Below are 22368 nucleotides of genomic sequence, written 5' to 3' on the forward strand. Positions count from 1 at the left end.
AAAAAAAAAATGCCCAGGCATCTTTCTACTAAAAGAACCTATATGTGCATTTTAAAGTCCAAGTATATAATCGTTACATTGAGATCGTGATGATGATCCTATTAAACAACATTGCACTGAATAGCCTCTAAGATGAAGCACAGAAATAAACATCCTTTATAACTTTCTCCCATTTCTGCTACCCATTGCTGTAAAGGTTATGCCGTTAATACTAATAGCATATTAAAATTTATTAAAAATTTAGCAATTCTATTAACAGACCACTGGTAGGTAGTGAGTCAAAAGTCAAATACTTTTAGCTGAGTATAGTCTAGAGCTGTGCTTTCTTAGGTCAGTAGTTTGGTTTTGAATATAGAACTCAAGTAGCAGACAATGAAGTATAACATTTGGATTTATCGATTCTATTAGAACATTAGAAGATTTAGCATCTGGAGACCACCAGTCCCACAGGGAATAGGGTAGAGTTGAACTTCTGTAATGGAGAACTTCTTTAGTTGGAGTTCCACTCTTCAGTTTTTCTTCCAAAATTGAAATCTTTCATGACATAACATCTTGAATTCTGTTGACGCTTGAGTTTGCAAACTTGTTTTTAGGTTAGTGTCATTTTGGTAGAACTAAACACTAAACTCATCCAATTTGCAATCTGAGAAGCTGAAATGGTCCTTCTGACTTAACAACAAAGTTGCTAAGGGGGTAGAACCCCTCCTTTCTGTTTTGGGGTTTCTTGAAAATGATGTCACAGGAAATGCGTAAGCATCAATCACTAGGAGGAAATCAGCTGCACGCACATGAATATAGAGTGTGAAGGAGGAAGGGTTCACCATGTGTTTTCAGGATCCTACTCCATTTAGTAGAGACACAAAACAGAGCTGTGGCAAGGATTCAAATCTTTGAGAAAAAGAAAATGAATAATAGGAAGTGCTCACGCAGCTTACTTTTTGAGAGGAATTCGTCCTTCTGGAGTTACTTGCAGTTTAAGTTTAGTATAGCTGTTGGAGAAGCAGAAAAACAAGTGTTTAATTAAAAAAAACTTTTATTGGAGGATAAAATACACATAAAAGGGCTTGTGCACATGTGTAGTTTACTGAATTTTCACTCACTGTCCAAGGCACTGCACTTGGCACCCAGAATAAGAAATAGAACACTGTCAGTTCAGAAGTATGCCAGAAGTCCCTTTCAGACTCTATCCCCCCAAGGAACCATTATCTTGACTTAAGAATAGTTGTTTTTATTTTGATTTTTTTGGCTTGTGTTCACACGTTATGTAAGTGGAGCCACATTCTTTTGTGTCAAGCTCCTTGCCCTCAATATTATGGATGTGAAATCCATCCATATTTTTATGTAAATTATTCACTCTCATGGTAGAACAGCATTCCATTGTGTGGATATAACAACTGTATTTATCTCTTCAACTGCTTCTGGACATATGGCTAGACAGCTGGTGCAAGAAAACTTGAAAGTACTGAGGATGAGTGTGTAAACTGGGACTGTCATCTTTAGAAATTGCATACACTATGATCTAGTAATCCCATATCTAGCTGTAAATGCAACAAGTTCATCAAAAGGTAAGTTCTAGAATAAACATAAGAATTATCCATAGTCAGACACCTATACAAATTTGCATTAGAAAAACCAATGGAATGCTTCTAGCCATAGTGTGCTATATTTCATGTAAAACAACTTTATTTGTATGTCCTTTCTACTGGCATTGCTTCCTGAAACAGATGTTCTGGAAATGTCTGTTAGGTGAAGAATAATAAGATCTAAAAACAAAGATGGTAAAAAGAAAGAGAAATAAAGAGGAAAAAAGAGGAAGAGAGGACGAGAATATAGGAAAGGCCCTTAAGTGACAAACTAAGGAGATAAGATAATCAAACAAGCTAATTTAAGGTAAGACCTGTGAGGTACTGACTAATAGCAAAATGAATATATAAAGAGAAAAAAATAGGTGGGAGATGTTTTAGATTTTGAATTTTTGTTCTGTCTTACAGAAAAAGAGGGATTAGAGAAGCTATTCAGTTCAATAAATGACATCCTGTAATGTTACCACTTATAGATTTGATTTAAAGGTTTCCCAACCTTGTGGGCTTCCACAGTTTTCAAAGTGAACACAACCAGCTTTCCTTTCTGCTCACTGGCAAAAATCATTGTTTGTGGTTAAAGAATTTTTAGAACAGCTGATGAATGGTTGGGTACAGTGTTTTGCTTGCTTTCTTTCTCCTTTTCATTCTGTTAATTCCTCTACATCTTTTCTCTTTTCTTACTAACACTTGTTGAGACTCTATATAAGAGTAGGGATCAGAACTTTCATCTATGAATTTAATTAGGCAAGGATATTACTGTAGAATCTATGAAAGATCTCATAGAGATCGAGAAATGAGTACTGTGTATTGGTCATTCTCCTTATATTAATAGTTGATACAACACAGACAGACATAGAAGTGGACTCTGAAATTAGTAACTTTTTCTTCTGTGGATAGCTGCTAGGATTTTGAAGTGTCTCCTTCTTGTGTGGCAGGAGCACTGACATTCAGGGGAGCTCAGGTCACACATGACATGCATGTGGAGCTTGGAGAAAAGAGTGATCTTTCTTGGAAGTCTTCCAATTCCAAACAGTAGAGATATCAGTCCTCTAACAAATTCCAAAGGGAAATTTATATTTATCAATGTGAGAAGCCAGTAGAGCATAAACAAAAGGCTCACAAAGGAGAAAGGAAACTGACTCAGAAGAAGCAACACCCTTAGTAATAAAATTAGAGCTACTTACGCCTTTTCTAGAAATGCATCCCTGGACATATTTTGGGCCAGCAGGTTTGTTGCCAGACTGAAAACCTCATTTGTCCATTCCTGAAAAATGTAAATCACATTTGCATTAACTTAAATGCATTCAGTTAAATTAGACACATGTTTTTAGCTAAACACCTGGAAGCCAAATTAATTTAAGGTCCATTCCTTCCTTTCTTGATAAAAGTGACATAGCTAATTCAAATATCCAAGTCACTACTTCTTTCCTAACAAAATACTCTTTACACATAAACATTATATTTCTGTTTTTAAAAATCTCTAGTTAGGGATCTGTCATGTTGCCTTACAATAACCAAGTACTTTTTTTTTTTTTTAAAGATTTATTTATTTGTGCATACAGAACTGGGGTACAGGCCAGAGGCTCAGGGGCGGTGAGAGGCTTTACCAGAGACAGAGTGGGGAGCAGAACAGGCAGAATGATGAAGTACACTGCTGAGGGGAGCAGCAGGCGGGTCAGGAGAGGTGTGCCGCGCCATATGGTCACCTCCGGGGCAGGCGGGAATCGAACTCATGCGGAAGCGGCTTTAGATTCTCAGTGCTATGCTTTAACCCGCTGCGCCACCAGGGAGGGCCACCAAGTACTTTTTTAATATAGAAAAAAAAAGTACTTAGAAAAGTTTAAGGTATAGTACATATAATACAAAGTTTAAGAAAAGCAGAAAAGTTTAAGATATAGTCAGATGTACTTTTAACTACTTACAAATGCATCTTCTTACTTCACTACTCAAATCCAATAAGTTAATATCTGGTATATTTAAATATCAGTTACAGTTCTAGACCTAGTTGTAGTTGTCTAAGCTCAGTTGCACATGTAAGTCCTTTCCTGCCATACCAGTACCTTCTCTTTCCCCAACTCTATCTCTGCTTTCCTCAGCTTTACCCCTACCTCACACCATCAATGATTTAATTTCACTTATAAGAAAATGGAAAGAGCAAATTTACCAAAAATGTTTAATTTCCATTCTGGGTAAAGATTTCGAATATGTAATCAACATTCTGGATCAAAAAACAATGCTTAAAGAGAAGATGATATGCAAGTTAAGTAAGCAAATCATCCAGTATTATATTTGAATTGGCTCCCTCCTCAATGAAAACATGTTTCTTATGTCAACAGTTTCTACGCCTACTTTTGTTATTTCTACTATTGTTTATTAGTGTTTTGTTATTGGATTTTTGCAACAGAAAATCCAGCCAGATGTTTACAATTAAAATATAATGGGAGCTACATGTAATGCATGTAGATACTTTCTAGTAGTATATTAAAAAAATCAAAGAAACAAAATTAATTTTAATAATTGTATATTTATAACATTTATAAATACATTTTGCACTATTTCTAAAATATCATTAATCCTAAAATCAACATTAAATATTTGAGCTATTTTAAATTACTTCTAAGTCTTTGAATGGAGGTGTGGATTTTACACTCATAACTCATCTCAATTTTCACTAGAAGACTTTCAAGGGTCTCCTAGGTCATTGACTCTATGTGACCCCTTTATAAAGGCAGCTAAAGGACTGTGTCATCACTGCATTCACATCACAGTCGTAGTTAGCTGACTTAAAAAGTAAAGCTTAATTTATTTTCATCAAAAGCTTACAATGTGAGCATCCAAATTCCCAAACCTTACTGGCCTCTTGAAGCTTTCTGAGAGACTCAAAATATCTGACTCAGGCTGCATCAGAGATTCAGGGACTAAAGCAGTGACTTTATAAATAACCCACACTTGTTTGGGGGCTGGCTCAGCCTATGTCAAACTGAGCTAAAGCAGCTTGTGTTTTATACTGGCTTCCCTAGAAGAAGCCCCTGTGATAAGGATTTATGAAAAATAGATTGATTACAGAATGTGCTCTGGCCACATTATAAAGGGAGTAGGACAAAGAAGGGAAGAAGGCAGATGTGAACCCCCACAGCTGGTAACTTTGCACAGACCACCCTGATAGCTAAGCTTTCAGTGAGGGACAAGGGAGCTGAGTGTGGCAATCCTATGCCTGTTAGTCTTGGTTAAAGACTGCTGAAGTGGACAGCAATCCCCAGGCACTTCCTGCTCCCCTTGATAGCAGGCTAGGTCAGAAACAGCAACGAGAAAGAACTGTGTTGGCTCAGACATAGAAAGGGACATAGGTGTTGGCTTTTGAAAGTGAAAATCCACTGAGATGCTGTGTGTGAAACAGTGAATTGATTGGAGAGGACGTGGCAGAAAAATTCTAGAACCTCTACGGCCTGATCATATGTATTGCAGGAATTCTGGGCAATGAGTAGCTACACTGCATAGAGGGGTGGGCCATGGGCCTAGAACATCTAATTCAAGTATTTGTGTGCACACACATCACTAAGAGTCTTGCTGAAGTTCAGGTACTGATTTAGGAGGTCTGTAGGAAGGATAGAGAATCTGCATTTCCAGCTAGCGCTCAGGTGAAGTCTGCATTGTGTTGTATCTGAGCTGTAAGGTTGTAGAATGGATTTTGCAGCACTAATTGAAAGCTTGTTAGAAGTGCAGGGCTCAAAGCTTCACACCAGATCTTCTACCTCAGAAACTGCATTGTTTTCAAAAAATCTTGAAATCATGAAGATTTCATGATATCTTCACATTTTTTTTTATTTTTAAGATTTACCTATTGATGCATACAGAACTGGGGTACAGAGGTGCAGGGGCAGTGAGAGAATTCACCAGGGACAGAGTGGGGCATGGAACAGGCAGACTGAGGGAGTACACTGCTGAGGGGTGGAGCGAGAGAGACAGGAGAGATCTGCAGTGCGATGTGGGTCACCTCCCTGCCCGGGGATTGAACTCGTGCCGAAGCAGCTGAGGCTAGCTTCATAGTGCTGTGCTTTAACCCGTTGTACCACCAGGGAGAGTCCAACATCTTCATATTTCTATGGATACTGTTAAGCCAGCAAGAGCACCTTGAAAAGAGGACTGTTCTAGCCTCGTTTAGGCAGGGCCATCTAATATTGGTTTACTCTGTTCCCATGCAAACAATGACATTATTTTGGTTATATATTTTTTAAAAAGCCAAAAACCCTTACAGCTCTCAGAAGAACAATATGGCTGAAAGATAGGACCTGAGCAGCTTACAGCATCCTGGGCTCATCATGAGGTTATGACATGCTTTGCTACAGGGAACAGCCTACCCTGCAGTGTTCTCATAAACCTGATGCTGGGCTGTAGTGCGTTTGGCATTGGAAGGGCAGCTCTTATTTAATCTGGAGGTTTTGTTTTCTACCTTCAGAGAAAAGGTGCTGATGATGGCTACTAAATTTGTTTTAGCCCCTGCTGTTTAGACCCTAAGCTTCTTTAGTGATATTTTTAGCTTTATAATCAATCTTTTCTCATAAAGGAACTCAAACTAGAGAAAGTGGTTCTAAAGGTCAGCTTTCCTGGAGTTTCATCTAGAGTTTAAATGTGCATGTTTATATCTCAGATCTGGAGATTACTCCTGTAATTCTCTTCCACAAAAAGTTTTTGTGTAGTTGATGAGAAGTCAAGTCTTGACACCATCAGAGATACCAAATTTTGCTATCAGGTCACAAAGTCAATGTATTTCTATTTTTAAGATGATTTAACTTCTAACATTTTTGCACAGGGCTTATGTATCTGTTTAATACTAATAACAATTGTCTCATAATCATCAATTACTCTCATAAGTATTATTTAAGTGTTTACTATGAACTGAACTAAGTTCTTTGATTCCAATAACTTATACCCACAACAATTCTTAGCAGGTAGGTGCTGTTATTAGCCTCATTTTACAGATAAGGATTAGTTTCAAAGCACTTAGTTACTTATGTCCATAGAGCTAATTAAAGCCACTGTTTGCAATTCAATCCCTGGCTTACTGGGCTCCAACACCTGTATTCTGAGAGATTGTGGTTTCTGAAATTTTGCTCTAGAAAATTTTAGGGTGGCTGATACATATAGTTTTCTGCCATAAAAAAATGCACTTAATTGCATTCTGTACAAACCACTGATTTAGCACTTAATTTGATTTAGGCACTGTTCTAAGCATTTTGCAAGTAATTAACTCATTTAATGCAGCCACTCTATGAGGTATATTCTATTATTACCACTGTATTTTACAAATGAGAAAGCTGAGGCTTGAAGCATACATAAGTTTGCGAGTTATAGCACCTGAGATTTGAACCTGGAAAGACTGCTTATAGTTGTCTACCCTACCTCTACATCATGATGCTAAACTATGAAATGTATGAATTTCATAAATTATCTATTATTGCAATGGTTGCTGTTACAGTGGTTGATGGTAGAAGAAAAAATGGCGAGGTAGAGAGAGGGGTAAAGTTAGTCACAGACTAAGCAAGTCTATAACTTGCATCTTTGATAACCATGTTCAAATACCTACCATGCATGATGGTTCAACTCTTCCCACTTCCGAGAAAAAAATGAAATTTCTCTCATTAGAAATTTATAATTATTAATTTTTTGACTAATTTACAACTGCAAGGGGTATACAAGAAAGTCTTCTGGGGGAATATCATTACTGTAGATGTTTCTGTTTTCCATAGTTCTCCATCATAGCTTATTATGCTCTCCCTTCCCACTCCTGCCCATTCTCCATTAGACAAAACACAGATGCTGGTGTAATAACCACAGATCCAAATTTAACAATTATTAACACTTTTCCATATTTGGTCTACTTATCTAACTATACCTATACACACACACACACACACACACACACACACGACAGTGCAATGCAGCAATGCAAATCAATTCTACATTGTGTTTCTCCCTGATCCTATTCTTTCTTTTCTCAGGAGCAAACTCATTTTGAAAAAATGGAATCAAATCCGTATCTATTTTCATATAAATCCTAAAGCAGAGTTCAGCAAACTAAGGTCCAAGGGCTAAATCCAACCTCCCACCTGTTTTGTAAATACTTTTATTGGAATAAAGCCATGCTTGTCCTTTATGTTCTGTCTATGACTGCTTTCATGGGGTAGTGGTGGAGTTCAGTAGTTGCAACAGAGACTCCAAAGGTACAAAATCCTTACTAAATTTACAGAAAAAATCTGTGATTCCCTGTCATGATCGCTGTTATGCTTAATATATTACACAAATCATCAAACTACATGCATCCTTGACCAGCAGCTATTTATAACAAAAATTACATCTTTAAAATATGTCCTTGCTTCTGCATGTCGATCTAATTCATTAATTTTAACTAATAGATTCATTCACTGTAGAAAGTTACATTTTACCAATCCATGATTTAATTGATGGGCAGATATGATTTTTTTTTCTTCAAAAATGTTTGTTTGGACAAAACTACTTCTAGTTACTTTTGTCTCATTTGTGAGACCCTCCCAGATTGAATGGCATGATGAATTCTTAGAATCCAGGCATTTTTATCAGTACTAGAAGTTGCTACTTGCTCACTAATGTGGCAAGATTATTAGTTTTCTACTGACTTTGTAGGAGAGCTTTTGTTTTCTACATACTCAAAAATACTTACTATTATCAGACTTTTGGAAAATACTTGCATATCTAATGAATACAATGTGGGACCTTGTAGTGATCTCAATTGCCATACTTGAGTTGCTAGCATAGTTATTAGCATCATTTGAGAGACTTTGGGGCTATTGCACTTTTTTTTCTCTGCAAATTTCTTGTTCACATTCTCAACCCATTTTTCTCTTAAAGAATATGTTCTCATTATCCTTAAAAAGGGCATTGTTTTTGATTTGTTAGCTTGAAATTAGACTATGGGCAGTATCAGTCTTATTGCTAGAAATGTGACACACATTAGCTATGTGTTGCAAATAGTACCTCTGCTATCCACAATGATCACTGATATCAAGCAAATAGAGAAGAGGCAGAATGCTCTCAAAACATGTACTGATTCAGGAATTGTTCGGGGCAGGGAATGAAAATATTCTAAAAGGAATAGTGAATCTCTTCTCTGCCTCTCTATCAAAACTTCAAATACACAATTTTATGGATAATTATGAATAAATGGTTATCCTCATGAACTAAAAGAAGAAACAAGTGGTGACAATCTGAAAGCAAGTGCTTCCAAATCAGCAAGTGGCTGATTTAGAAGCTTCAATTTGTTGTATTGAATTGATCTTTAAAAGGACAGGACTCCAAATGGGAAGGGAACAGGTAAAACAATCATTAGTTGAAGATGACATGATAGCATGCACAGAAACCCAAAGGAATCCACTGATTAATAAGAAATTAATCAGTATATGAAGTTATAGGCTACAAATTTAATATAGATATATCAGTTGTGTTCCCATATGCAAACAATGAACTAGAAGAGAAAGAAAACAATCCCATTTATAACCAGATCAAAAATAATAAAATATGCAGGGGTAAACTTAACAAAGGAAGCTAAAGACCAGCGGAACAACCATAAGCCATTGTTAAAGAAAGAAAAGACAATATAAATATTTATTCCTTGCTCAGAAATTATAATTGCTAACATTGGTAAAATTGTCATTTTACCAAAAGCACATACAATTCAATGTAATCCCTATCAAAGTTTCAATGGTTATCTTCAAAGAAATAGAACAAACATTGCTGAATATTATATTGACCTACAAAAGAGCCAGAAAAGCCAAAACAATAGATAGAAAAGGAAGAAAAATGAAAGTGTTACACTCTTAGAATTCAAACTGTAGTACAAAGTCATAGTTATCAGAGCAGTGCAGTACTAGACTAAAAATAATCACAAAGGTCAATGGAATATAACAGAGCTCAGAAATAAACTCATACTTATATGGACAGTTAATTTACAACAAAAGAGCCAAGAGCATACAATAGAGGAAGGAAAGTCTCATCAACACATACCATACACAAACATGGACTTGAAATGGATCAAAGAGTTAGAGAGAAGACCTGAAATCATGAAATACATAGAAGAAAACATAAGGGAAACATTACTTGACATTGGCTTCAGGAAGTTTTTGATGTACTTAACCTCAATAGTAAGGAAAACAGAAGCGAAAATAAACAAATGGGACTACATCAAAGTAAAAAGCTATGCAAAGCAAAAGACACTCTCAGTAAATTGAAAGACATTCTACTGAAAGTGAAAAAAAAAAAAACCTGAATATTATATAGCCTACAAGGGGATATTAGCCAAGATATACTCACATGACTGATGACAAGAAAAGTTACCCAGCCAAAAAATGGCAGCTCTAAATAGACTCTTCTCCAAAGAAGACATAGAAATGTACAGGTACAAGAAAAAAATATTCATCATTACTTATCATCAGGAAAATGCAAATCAAAACCACAATGAGATATCACATCCCTGAGAATAGCCCATATCAGAAAGATCAGAAACAATAACTGTAAATGTGTATCTACTCTCCTAAGTCATAAACAGCATTACAAAGCAATGTTATTGTATATAAAAAATACAATATTATGCTGCTTTATTTACAATAGGAAAGGCAAATGCCCAAAAGTAGATGACTGGATTAAAAAGAAGTGGTACATATACAAAAGAGAATATTACTCAGCAATCAAAAATACAAACCCATGCCTTTTGTAGCAACATGGGTGGAGCTGTAAGGGGTCATGCTTAATGAAATAAGCCAGAAAGAAAAAGAAAAATATCGGATGCTTTCACTCGTAGCAGGAGTGTAAAGGATCAGGGGGTAAAATGATAAGAATGAACAACTATATAGCAGAGACATTTTACAGGGGTGGAGTGGGGAATGGGATTAAAAATGGTGGCGGGAGTGCATGGGACTATTGTGATGGCACACAGGTAAATTGGTGATGGGAAGTCCATGGGGATTACAACTGAGATGGAAAAAGGCACAATAATGGTGTAAAAACAAGCTATTATAATAAATAAATAAATAAATGCAATATTAAAAAAAAACAATAAAACAAAAGGCTCTTGAATTAAATCATTATAACCAGATATTTTAATATCTGAGAAATAGGAAACCCCTAACAATTTTGATTCCTTTTCTGTTTTTTATTTATTGACATGTCTTTCGCTGGCAGTGCTAATGGTGTTTTCTCATAAGTGGGTAGACATTTAGGATGTAAGAAGGAGTGTTGTGCAGCTCATTCAGGACTGCATTGCCTGGCAGTGCTCTTGCATACAGGCATGCAGCAGAATTCATGTTGCCAAGCATTTGTCTTAATGGAGCAGTATACTACTCCATTTGCTAGTTTCACAGCAAAAGATGGTATATGAGCCCCAAAGACTTTCATTAAAATCAGATGGACTGTAGAGAATGTTATTGCATTTATGCTACTTTATAGAACATTTGCAATTTTGATAATTTTTCTGGTATAGTTTCTCTATTAGGTGACAGTAAAGTATTATACTTTATATTAAAATGTTCTCATGTGTATACACACAAAAAAAGGTAGTCAAATATAATTACTAAACTGGAACAAAATCTAGGATGCATATTAGGACCCAATGTTATCACTATTGAAACATTAGAAAATCATATTACTCAAAGTGTTAATTAATATCAATTAATATCAAGGAGAGGTACATAATGATTTTCAGGCCATGTGAACTTTAGACTACCATTACAAAAGCACGAATCAAACTAGCCTATGTAATATGAAAATTTATCAAGATCAATGGGTTATTTCCTATAATTGAAGGAAATACTGTACAAATATCAGCAGCTGAATGTATTTATAATACAGGATCAAAAGTAACCTGGGTTTTGAATGACAGGAGAACCTTTTTTACTGCTCTTTCACCCTTCTCTCTTCCTGATGATATTATCCTTTCCTCTTCTGACCATCTTCTTCCCCATGGCCACCAGAGCATCAAGATTTTCACATATGATGTCCCCTACTACCAGAGTGTGTCTGACTGATTTTCTCCTGTCCAGGATAAAAAAAATCCAGGGAAAGGACTCTGATCTACTTTCAGAACTATTAATTCAGCTAAGAACTGTCAACCATGAGAAACAAAACTTTGTAAATGGGGGAGAAGCAGTGGACAAAAGGTGGAAAAGTGCAGGACCACCACATATATCCATTCACAAGAGAGCTATAGAAAGCAGATAGAGGAAGGATGTGGGACCCTTCCTGGTGGCACAATGGGTTAAAGCACAGCACTATGAAGAGATCTGTCGTCACTGCAGCACAAGTGCAATTCCTGGCCAGGGGTAACCCACATGGCACAGTGGACTTATGTCCTAACCACTGTTCCCCTCAGCTGTGTATTTTGGTATATCTGCCTGTTCTGCTCCCCACTCTGTCTCTGGTGATCCTCTCACCCCCCTGTACCTTTGGCCTGTACCCCAATTCTTGCATGCATATTTTTTTTTAAAAAAGGATATGTTTAATTCCATTAATTGTATGGGATTCCATAGTTTTGCATCATTCATTTTATAAAACAGGCAACAAATTCATACTTACTAACTCAAGTTCAATGCATGAAGTAATGATTATGCAAATGAAAGAAAATTACATCATGCTTTTAAATGTATGTCTTTCAAAATTAATTTTTACATTTTTGCCATTGTTATAAAATCCCATTCAATCACCATTCTTGGTTATAGGGTTTGTGGTGTCAGCTTTACATATGTCCTACTGTAATTCAAACTATGCTAGAATAGGTTATAAAAAATGTAATTGCCACTGTATAAAGAAGTTTTAGTATTAGAACTTTTACAAAAACTGGTTGTTTTCACTTATATGTAGAATATAGAGAAGCAAAACAAAGGGCCAGATAAAACCGAGCCAATATAAACTCTAGACATCATCCTGTAGATTTGAGGCTACTAGAGGGAGAGGATAGAGAGCAAAGTAAGGAGGGGACCCAGTGGACTAAGGTAGAGGAACGTGGGCACCTTGGTTGTGGGTATGATGTGGTGACCAACATCTGAAGGGGTCTGATCCTATTAGCCTCTGAATATATGTATATATTCATTTTTAAGAAAAGCATTTTTAAGAAAGAGACACCATTCATTTTATATATATATATATATTAAAGATTGATTCATTTATTCATACAGAACTGGGGTATAAGCCAGAGGTACAGGGGCAGTAAGAGAATTCAGCAGAGACAGAGTGGGGAGCAGAACAGGCAAATCAATGAAGTACACTGCTGAGGGGAGCAGCGGGTGGGTCAGGAGAGATCTGCCATGCTTGTGTGTCACCTCTGGGATGGAACTTGCACTGAAGAGTCTGTGGCCAGCTTGCAGTGCTGCATACTAACCCACTGAGCCATCAGGGAGAGCTCCATAACCACAATTTTTAAGAAAGAGACACCATTCATTTTATGCTGGTGCTTTATGCTGAAAAACTATTGCATGACTCTCTTGGCCTGGATAAGTGAAGCGTTATGGTACTAATGACATCTTGACTGGGAGAGAGAAGTGTTTCTCTGTCTAAAAGGGTACAATACTGTATCTGTAGAAATCCACATTGTAGTCTTCTTTCAAGAGGTGTTGGCCCTGGTACATCCCTAGTCCTTTTTGCAATGCCTCTGTCAAGATCCTCTTCCCAGTGGAACACATTTACTATGGTGAAATCAAGTTATCATGAATGTAAAGAGGATTCTTCAAAAGGAAAAGATAAATCTCTCCTCAACTCTACTCCAAGTGCAACACCCCTGGCCCAGTGTGGGAAAAACAGAACGATATTTGCTTTGGCTCTGAGTTCCTGATGAGAGGGTTTCAGTTACAGCAGAGTGAGTCTCACATGCTATTTTGAGCATCAGCTGGGGAGTCATCTTTTTCCCCCTTGGGCTTATTTTCTGAGTCAGTGCTCACTTGTACAACTGAGAGTTTGTAAATCGAGTGCCCATAAGTGAACCCTTAAAGCTCCTTTTCCATAGCGTACTTCTCAACCCACCATATTCTTGGGATAGTCCTTCCAGAACCCTCTACAGATCACTTTTATAAAAACATTTGCTATTATGTCTTCAAAGGCCAGCAGTGCCATGGTAATTGTTATTTGATGTGAATTGGCCTGAGTGCTATATTCTATAGATAGTAAATAAATGTATGGAAGAAGACCCTGTCACTATAATTGATATCACTGTTTATTTCTTTTAAACATGATTTGACTTGATATAAAAAGAAAAAGATTAGGCCTCCCTGGTGGCACAATGGGCTAAGACACAGCACTGCAAGATGACTGCAGCCACTTCAGTGCCAGTTCGATCTCCTGCCTTGGAGGTGACCCACATGGTGCAGCAGACCTCTCTTTTTCCGCCTGCAGTGTACTTCATTGATCTGCCTATTCTACTCCCTACTCTGTCTCTGGTGAATTCGCTCACTGTAAATCTTAAAAACAAAAAGAAAAATACCCAGCTAATTGCTTTAGTAAGATGTGTGTAAATAGAAAAAGATGAGTAATCATAATTTCTTAGGAGTTGTGTTGCAGCTTTTCCATTCAATGGAATCTATTTGACAAAATTAGAACTGCATTTCTTGAACATTGATTAGTAAACTACAGGCAGGTACTTCCTCATTAACTTACAACTTAACATATGGAATTTAACTAAAGTATAATTTTCTCATTTGGAAATCAATTTTTAATGCCTTTTTTTTTTTTGTCAACTAGATTCTTCCAGGGGGTTCCTGGACCTTGTGAGTTTATCCAGTTATTCTGTCCTCTACTGTGAGAATATTCTTTGCCGTTGGCTTTGCTTCCTGATGGAGGCAAAGGAATCAAATGATATCAAACACAATTGTTCTTGTTTTCTAATTTAAGATGAAAATACCATTATCAGTTTATTTAATGGTTCTTACTTATTCTCCTGTTGTTAATTTTTTAGCTAGTTTTCTTAACAACATACTTTACTGGATTTCTAATCCCCACTCTGCCACTTAGTAGTTGTGAGCCCATTGCGGATCATGTTGCCTGATAACTCTTTCTCCTTATCCCCAACAGAATCTGACATTATTTACATCAGAAACAAGATCAATGAAACATCTTCATTTGCCAACTTTTCAGATGCTGGACAGCAATGTGACACATGTAGAAACACATGTTAGCAGAACGGGGGGACAAGAGTTCTGAGAAAATAGCATCTTGATGCAGAAACACCTGTTTTTGCTTTTGGGAACACAAAAGAAATGTCTGGAGCTGCAGAGACATCTAGATGCATGAGAAAAGGGCGTAAGAATCACAGGGAGCTCAACCTGTCCTCTCTGAAGCACTGAATCGATGCCAAGTATCATGAGAAAACAAACAAAATGCATATGATTTTAAAAATCTTTCATTTGTCTCAGCTATTCAATTTGGTTCTCTTCCTCAGATCAAATATAGGCCCCGGTTTGATGGCATCATCATCTTGACTAAGTTTTTTAACCTGTAAACATTTACCTACCTTATAAATTGGAGAAAATAGTAAGACTACCTGGGACAGCTGGAAAACTGAGCTGATTTTTCTTAAATGCTTTGACCAGGAACAGTCACAAATCATGTTCAGTAAATAGCAGAGATCTATAAAAATTATCACTGGTCAATGCACTGCATGTGCAATTAAAAAAATTGTGCCGAGGCTTTGGAACATAAAGCTTGTGGCACTCTTCCCTAGGAATTTTTCTTGCTCACAGTTATTTTCAGCATTCCTACTCCTAAAATTTTGGTGGGTTTCTTCCATGTTTCTAAATAATATATTTCCACTTTTTTTGATTGACTGATTTTGGAGTCTAATTAATATCCGGTTTAATTAATGACAGATGAGCTTTAACTTTGTTTACCTGCCTTCTAGCTCCAATTTCCTTCTTCTTGCTAGAAATGAGTCACTATTGTTCTTTTTCCCTGGTCACCTCTATAAGCTCACATATCTACTCTCACCATTCCTTGACCCACCAATTAAAGGCAGCATCACTTGGCTTCTCTGTGAGTGAGAAGAGAACATTTACCTACCAATCCTTTTATTTCCATCTGTTGCTAAGTGAAATTTGCTTTTTCAATTGTCAGGGTTGAAATGCTTTTATCTTGTGCAGTAACCATAACTGCTTGAATTATTTGCTTTTAAATTGATTCTAATTTTAAAGCCGGTAAAATAAAACTTTATGTGATCATAAAATGACGAATAGACTTTTCTGCACATATCAGACCATGATTATTTTCCTTGCTATAGTTTCAAGACAATGATGCACATTAACTTACAAAAGGAAATATTCCTAGTGCCTCGAGGTAATTTGGATATTTTTGGGCTAATCTTCCTATTGATGAAAGTCCTATATGTTTTAAACATATCTGGATAACACATTTCATATACATTTGTCTCTTATGACTTAATTTTATTTTGGGAAGAAGAAACATAAGTCTTATTCATTTATCTAATATCATCCAGCTTCCTACTCCTATTGCTTGAGCCTATTAAATTCCTATACATGCTATTTAAATTCAAGACAAGTACCTTTCTCTAGCTCTCACATATTTTCCTGCATTATGCTTTTCGTATTCTCCTCTATTTCCTTTTCTCCTTTACACTGGCTATTGCACTCTAGATGGAGTGTGCCTTGATCTCTTACACTTTTTTCTCTTATTGGTATCTTTTTGTCTTTTTTTGGTAGTTTATTGGTTGCCTTCATTGCTATTGGATTCATATTCTGAGAAATTTCCTTCATCTTCTTTTACAATTGTTCCATAGAATTTTAATTTTAATACAATTACAATTACTTATTACATATTTTTCAGAGTTTCTTGTTCATATCTTATGGATACATCATACTGAAAAGACTCTCCAAGTTACTTTATTTTTCAATTAATCATCATTCACTTGGTTTCTTTTATTACTCAATTCTGTAGCCTTTCTCAGTAAATTGTGGACATTTTGTTGATAATTCATATTTTAGAACTGCAGTAATAAAGGGATGACTGGGAGCTCTGAGTATCTTATTGGCATTTTGATTTCTGTGTATGTGTGTGTGCCAGTCACTATAGTGTGGTATCCATGAATACCAGAGAGAAATGGGCTTTAGTCTGGATCCTTCACTCCAATGCTACCAGCATACATCTTTACAAATAGTTTGTTCAATTCCATAAAGAATAAAAGCTCAGTTATTTGACTTGAAAAGTAATATGCTATCAATTATTCTATCTGTACAGCAGGGAGAGGGAGTGGCGAGAATGATAGTTTTGCCCACAACCTTTAAGTCCTTGTTTTCATCCCCAATTCTTACTCCTTGTTCTGCAGGCCTGGAGCCTCTGTAGTTTCATCTGTGTGGTCAGTGACTCCTGCAGTCTCTATGTCACACAGGTTGTGGTTTTCTCCAATCTGTTTATCACGTTTTCCATTTCCTCTTCTGCAGTTGGACTGAAATATGAATTCTCCTACTGTCTCATCTTACTCTCTTTATCATTGTGTATGTTAACTACCATTTTCACAGCATCTCAAGAGAGATTCTGCTGATTCTGCTACTGTAGGGCTACAACTATTTATTTTTTTATTTTTTTAAAAGATTTTATTTTTTATTTGTGCATACAGAACTGGGATACAGGCCAGAGATGTGGAGGGTGAGAGAATTCACCAGAGACAGAGTGGAGTGCAGAACAGGCAGATCAATGAAATACACTGCTGAAGGGAGCAGCGGGCGGGTCAGGAGAGGTCTGCCACGCCATGTGGTCACTTCCGGGGCAGGCGGGAATCGAACTCATGAGGAAGTGGCTTTAGATTCTCAGTGCTGTGCTTTAACCCGCTGCACCACCAGGGAGGGCCGGGCTACAACTATTTAAAAAAATTAAAACAAAATTTCTCATTTCCCTCTCTAACTAACTCTCCATCTCTATAAATGAAATTCCAAAAATCCCTCAGATCATCCTTAGTTACCTTTCTCTTGTGTCATAGATCTCATCAATCAAGGACATCCTTGGACTTTATATTCAAAATGTATCCAGAGTCTCATTTCTTTCTTTCTTTCTTCTTTTTTTTTTTTTTAAGATTTATTTATTTATTCATACAGAACTGGGGTACAGGCCAGAGGTGCAGAGGGCGGTGAGAGGATTCACCAGAGAGAGAATGGGGAGCTGAGCAGGTAGACCAAATAAGCACAACCGAGAGGCAGGAGAGGTCTGCTGTGCCATGTGGATCATCTCTGGTCGGGGACTGAACACACACTGAAGCAGCTACACCTAGCTTGTAGTGCTGTGCTTTAACCATAGTACCAGCCAGGAGGGCCCAGAGTCACATTTTCTTACTACCTCTACCCCAAGCATTCCAGCTTTCCTGTTTCTTCTTTTGTACCCTTAATATGGATTTTCAATATAGCAGCAAAGGCAATCTTGTTATGTCATGCAAAAATCAGCCCCTTTCCTAAGACAACAAAATAGTTACATGTCACTGGGAGCAAAACCAAATTCTGATAGTGACCACCTATGACTATCTGAGTTGTCTTTCACTACTCCCCTATTCTCTCTGCCTCACTTTTCACTGCTGTCCTCCTCAGCTTCCCTTTCAGTGACACTATCCTTTTGCATGCCATCAGCATGCTGGGTACACACATAGACACAAGGACCATGACTGTTTGATCATCTTCAAGACTTTCCTCATATGTCATTATCTCTGTGTGGCCAACTTATTTAATAGTAAAACGTGCCCCCCCCCCCGGGTTTCCAATCCACCTTTCCTTCTTTTATTCTCCCCCAAGCAGAACTCATCATCTTGTTTATTCTCCATATTATTAGTCTACCCTTCCTTCATGCAGACTTCATGAGGACAATCATTTCTGTCTAATTAGTTAATAAAACATGCCTAATACACAGTAGACAATTGAGAATTGACTGACTGACTCACTGAATATTATCATGTGGCTATTAAGAAAACTATTAACAAAATATTTTCAAAAAAAATTTTTTAATTTATGCATACGAGAGCTGGGGCATAGGCAGGAGGTATGGGGACGTGTGTGAGAGGATTTGCCAGAGATAGAGAGGGAAGAACAGGCAGATTAACTGCAATACACTGCTGAGGGGAGCAGCGGTAGAGACAGGAGAGATCTGTTTGTGCCATGTAGGTCAGCTCCCTGGCCGGGGATCAAACTTGAGCTGCAGTGGTTGCTGACAGCTTCACAGTACTGAGACTTAACCCCTTGTGCCACCAGGGAGGCCCCCAAAAGTGAGGGGCAGTTTATATACTGAAAGCAAAAAGAGGATAACTGATTATTAAGAGAGCACACAAAACAGATCAACTTGAGACCCTCAAAGGATGTTGGGTATCTTTCCTCTACAACTAAACAAGGAAGTAAGGAAGCCACTTTTGTTTTGTTTTGTTTTGTTTTGTTCTAATTAAAAAAAAAATGTGTATGTCACATAATGTAATCGGGGCTTATGGACCTGGCAAGTTAAGAAAACAGAGAAGCAGAGGACCAAGAGGAAAACATTTGACTCTGGGTTGTGGGGTAAAACTCTTGGTTGTGGGGTGTAAGGAAGGTAAGGGGAGGTACTGACTTTCCTTCATGGGAAAAGTGGGCTTGTACCAACAATAGTTAACAGTGAGTAATAAAGAGATACACATGCGCACACGAGCACACATGCACACATATCTCACATGAATGATCACGAGGATATAGATATAGCTTCAAGACAGACACCCAGGAGACTGAGGTCAGGGACACCTTCCTCCACAATCACCAGAATAGCAATTTCTGCTACTTATCTGGATATAAGAAAGGGACTGACGTCTAAGTTGCTTTTTTTTCTCATTATAATGAATGTCTCTCTTTTGACTTCTGAACTTTTAAACTTTTATATGGTTATTCCAGATGGGTGACATTTTCACAATTTAAAAGTTAAGATATGCAGTCTTCATCTGCCCCACACTTATGTAAAACTCAAGTTCAGAACGTGGGGTGAATTTCATTTTCCAACAAAGGACACCCACACTTAAATTTCAAGATTAATAGTGTAACATATCGGCACAGGAAGAACCTTGTCCTTTAGTTATGACTGGGTGGGGGGATCTCTTAGGCCTTTGTTGATATGACAAGGTCAGAAATAGCAGTGAATGAAGATTTCACAAAACACAGTAATCAAGCGGGGTAGCTTTTCACATTTGTAAACACCATGTGTGTGTATGTACATACATACACACTTTTCATAGTGTGCATGACATAAACACTATTCAAAGACATGTACATATACACATTCTACACTAAAGAATGAGCTCTCCAGGGAGAAGGCTCATTACGCTGTTCTGTCCCATATTTTATCTACAGCATACACAACAGAATTTAGCTCAATGCATAAGGTTTAATAAAATGTTGTTGAATAATTAAACAAGCAAGTTTTTTTCTTTTATGACTGGAAGGTATACATTCAACAAGTTGTTGAAGGACCTGAAAACTCACATCTCTATAGTAGAAAATTGCAACTATGATTTCAGATTCATGGACTCCTTCTGTGTTCTCTCTTGCTCCCCTTAACCTGCACTCTCAGGCCTCATATGAGGCCTGTTTAGTCCCTTCTGACTAAACCAGTCAAATGTGTGACTTTGCTGGGGGAAATATTTCATTTGCATATAATCTTCTATTTTGCTGCAAGCAAAGAACGCATATTTGTTTTTCCCAACATCAATTTCTCAATTGCCTGGTTTGCCTTTATTTAAGTAATGGGATGAATGCTGTGAAGTGAGCTTATAAAATACTGTGCAGTATTTGTGCAATCGTTGACTTTTAAATTTGGACTCCTTACGCCATCAACCGTCTCCCCTGTGCTATAATTTTCAAGTTACATGATTCTGTCTCTCTTCCTCCCCTTGTAGGGCATGGGATGCTCTGGTTAAGAATATGATCAAGACCAAGGTATAGAAACATTGCTATTAAAAAACTTTTTTATTTTAAATTCCAAATTAGTGATTAAGAGGGCAGATGGCTTTCTGTTTCTTGAAAATGTCAATGAAATATCATGATAAGCCTCATGTTTCTTAGATTCTGCCTAGAGGACTCTAGGAATCATTTGGCAGATGAACAAATCTGATGGTTGAGGAGGGTCTGATTCTGCACTGCTAAATAATCTTATGTGATTTCCCAATTCTCAGTGCCTGGGATTTGAGGTCTAATTTACAAGGACTATGTTTATCTTCTTCAAAATGAATTTAGACCAAGAGGAAACCCCAAGTCTTATTTAGCCCATAGTCTGATTTGATTCACATAATGTTTTAATTAATTTATATATTTGCATTTTTTGCCCTCAAACTGGTTTACAACACTGCCTATGATTCAGAAGTATAGGCGTGTATCTTTGCAGTATCACAGGTTGTTTTAAAACAACTGTTGCCGATGTTTACATTTAAAAGGATTTTCAGCTTCTTATAGAGGAAAACAAGGGTCTAGCCACACTGAGCCCACACTTCTGTAAGGAAGGGGTCTTCAAAGTGTGGCCAGCAGCATTAGCATCACCTGGGAACTTGTTAGACGCAAAGACTCAAGCTCCATCCCAGATCTGCTCTGAACGGGTTCCGCAATGCTGTTTTAATGAGCTCCCGAGTGATTCTGATACATCCTGAAGTTTTGTAGGGACTACTCCAAGGTAACAATGGGTAAGAACAGCAACACAGTTGCAGTGGCAATGTGCTCCCTACTGTTGTGACAAGGCCCCCATGTCTCTGCTTCTCAGCCCTGCCATGCAGTTATCAACACACTGCCCAACGCTGTAGAGATGTGCGCTTACAAGCCCAAAGCTGACCTGAGCTGTCACTAAGAATTTGTGATTGTCCAAAAATATATGGAGAACTGACAAAACTCAACAAAAATAAAGTAAACAACCCCATCAAAAAATGGGCAGAAGAGCTAAAAAGACACTTCTCCAAAGAGGAAATGCAGATGGCCAACAGGCATATGAATAAACGTTCAACATCACTCCTAATAAGGGAGATGCAAATTAAAACCACAATGAGATACCACCTCACCCCAGTGAGAATGGCACATTTTCAAGCAACTAGCAACAACAAATGCTGGCAAGGATGTGGAGAAAAAGGAACTCTCCTGCACTGCTGGTAGGAATGCAAACTAGTACAACCACTATGGAAAACTGTCTGGAGGTTCCTCAAACTGCTTAACGTGGAGCTTCCCTATGACCCAGCAATCCCACTCCTAGGTATCTACCCAAAAGACATAAAAACACTGATTCAAAAAGTTACCTGCACCCCCATGTTTATTGCTGCTTTATTTACCATTGGAAAAACATGGAAGCAGCCCCAATGTCCAAAAGTAGATGACTAGATTAAAAAGATGTGGCACATATATACAATGGAATATTACTCAGCAGCAACCAAAAAAAAGAAACACAAGTCTTTTGGATGGAGCTGGAAAAGATCATGCTTAGTGAGATAAGCCAGAAAGAAAAAGAAAAATACAGAATGGTTTTGCTCGTAGCAGGAGTATGATGGACCAGACGAGAAAATAATAAGAATAATGAACAGCCATATACCAGAGACATTTTGTGGTGGTGGAGTTGGGAATGGGATCAAAAACGGGGGTAGGGAGGGAGGGAAGTGTATGGGACTATGGAGATGGCACATGGGTGACTTGGTGATGGGAAACCCACAGAGATTACAACTGAGATGAAAAAAAAATTGTACAAAATGATGTAAAAATAAACTATTACATATGTGTGTGTGTATGTGTGTGTATATATGTGT

The 22368-nt window shown here is 37.4% G+C and overlaps 1 protein-coding gene across 2 annotated transcripts in view; it reads right to left on the bottom strand.

The window, feature by feature from the left end:
* Positions 1-22368, bottom strand: part of PLCB1 (phospholipase C, beta 1 (phosphoinositide-specific)) — a 591356-nt gene that overhangs the window by 196078 nt on the left and 372910 nt on the right. For both annotated transcript variants that reach the window (XM_004687179.2, XM_004687180.2), the window contains exons 5-6: positions 2768-2847; positions 936-989 (exon numbers count right to left, since the gene is read on the bottom strand). In XM_004687179.2, the coding sequence (XP_004687236.1) occupies positions 936-989; positions 2768-2847 (134 nt within the window). The remainder of the gene's footprint in view (positions 1-935; positions 990-2767; positions 2848-22368) is intronic.

This window comes from Condylura cristata, unplaced genomic scaffold (assembly GCF_000260355.1).
Source record: "Condylura cristata isolate star-nosed mole 26May11 unplaced genomic scaffold, ConCri1.0 scaffold00022, whole genome shotgun sequence".
Taxonomy (NCBI): Eukaryota; Metazoa; Chordata; class Mammalia; order Eulipotyphla; family Talpidae; genus Condylura; species Condylura cristata.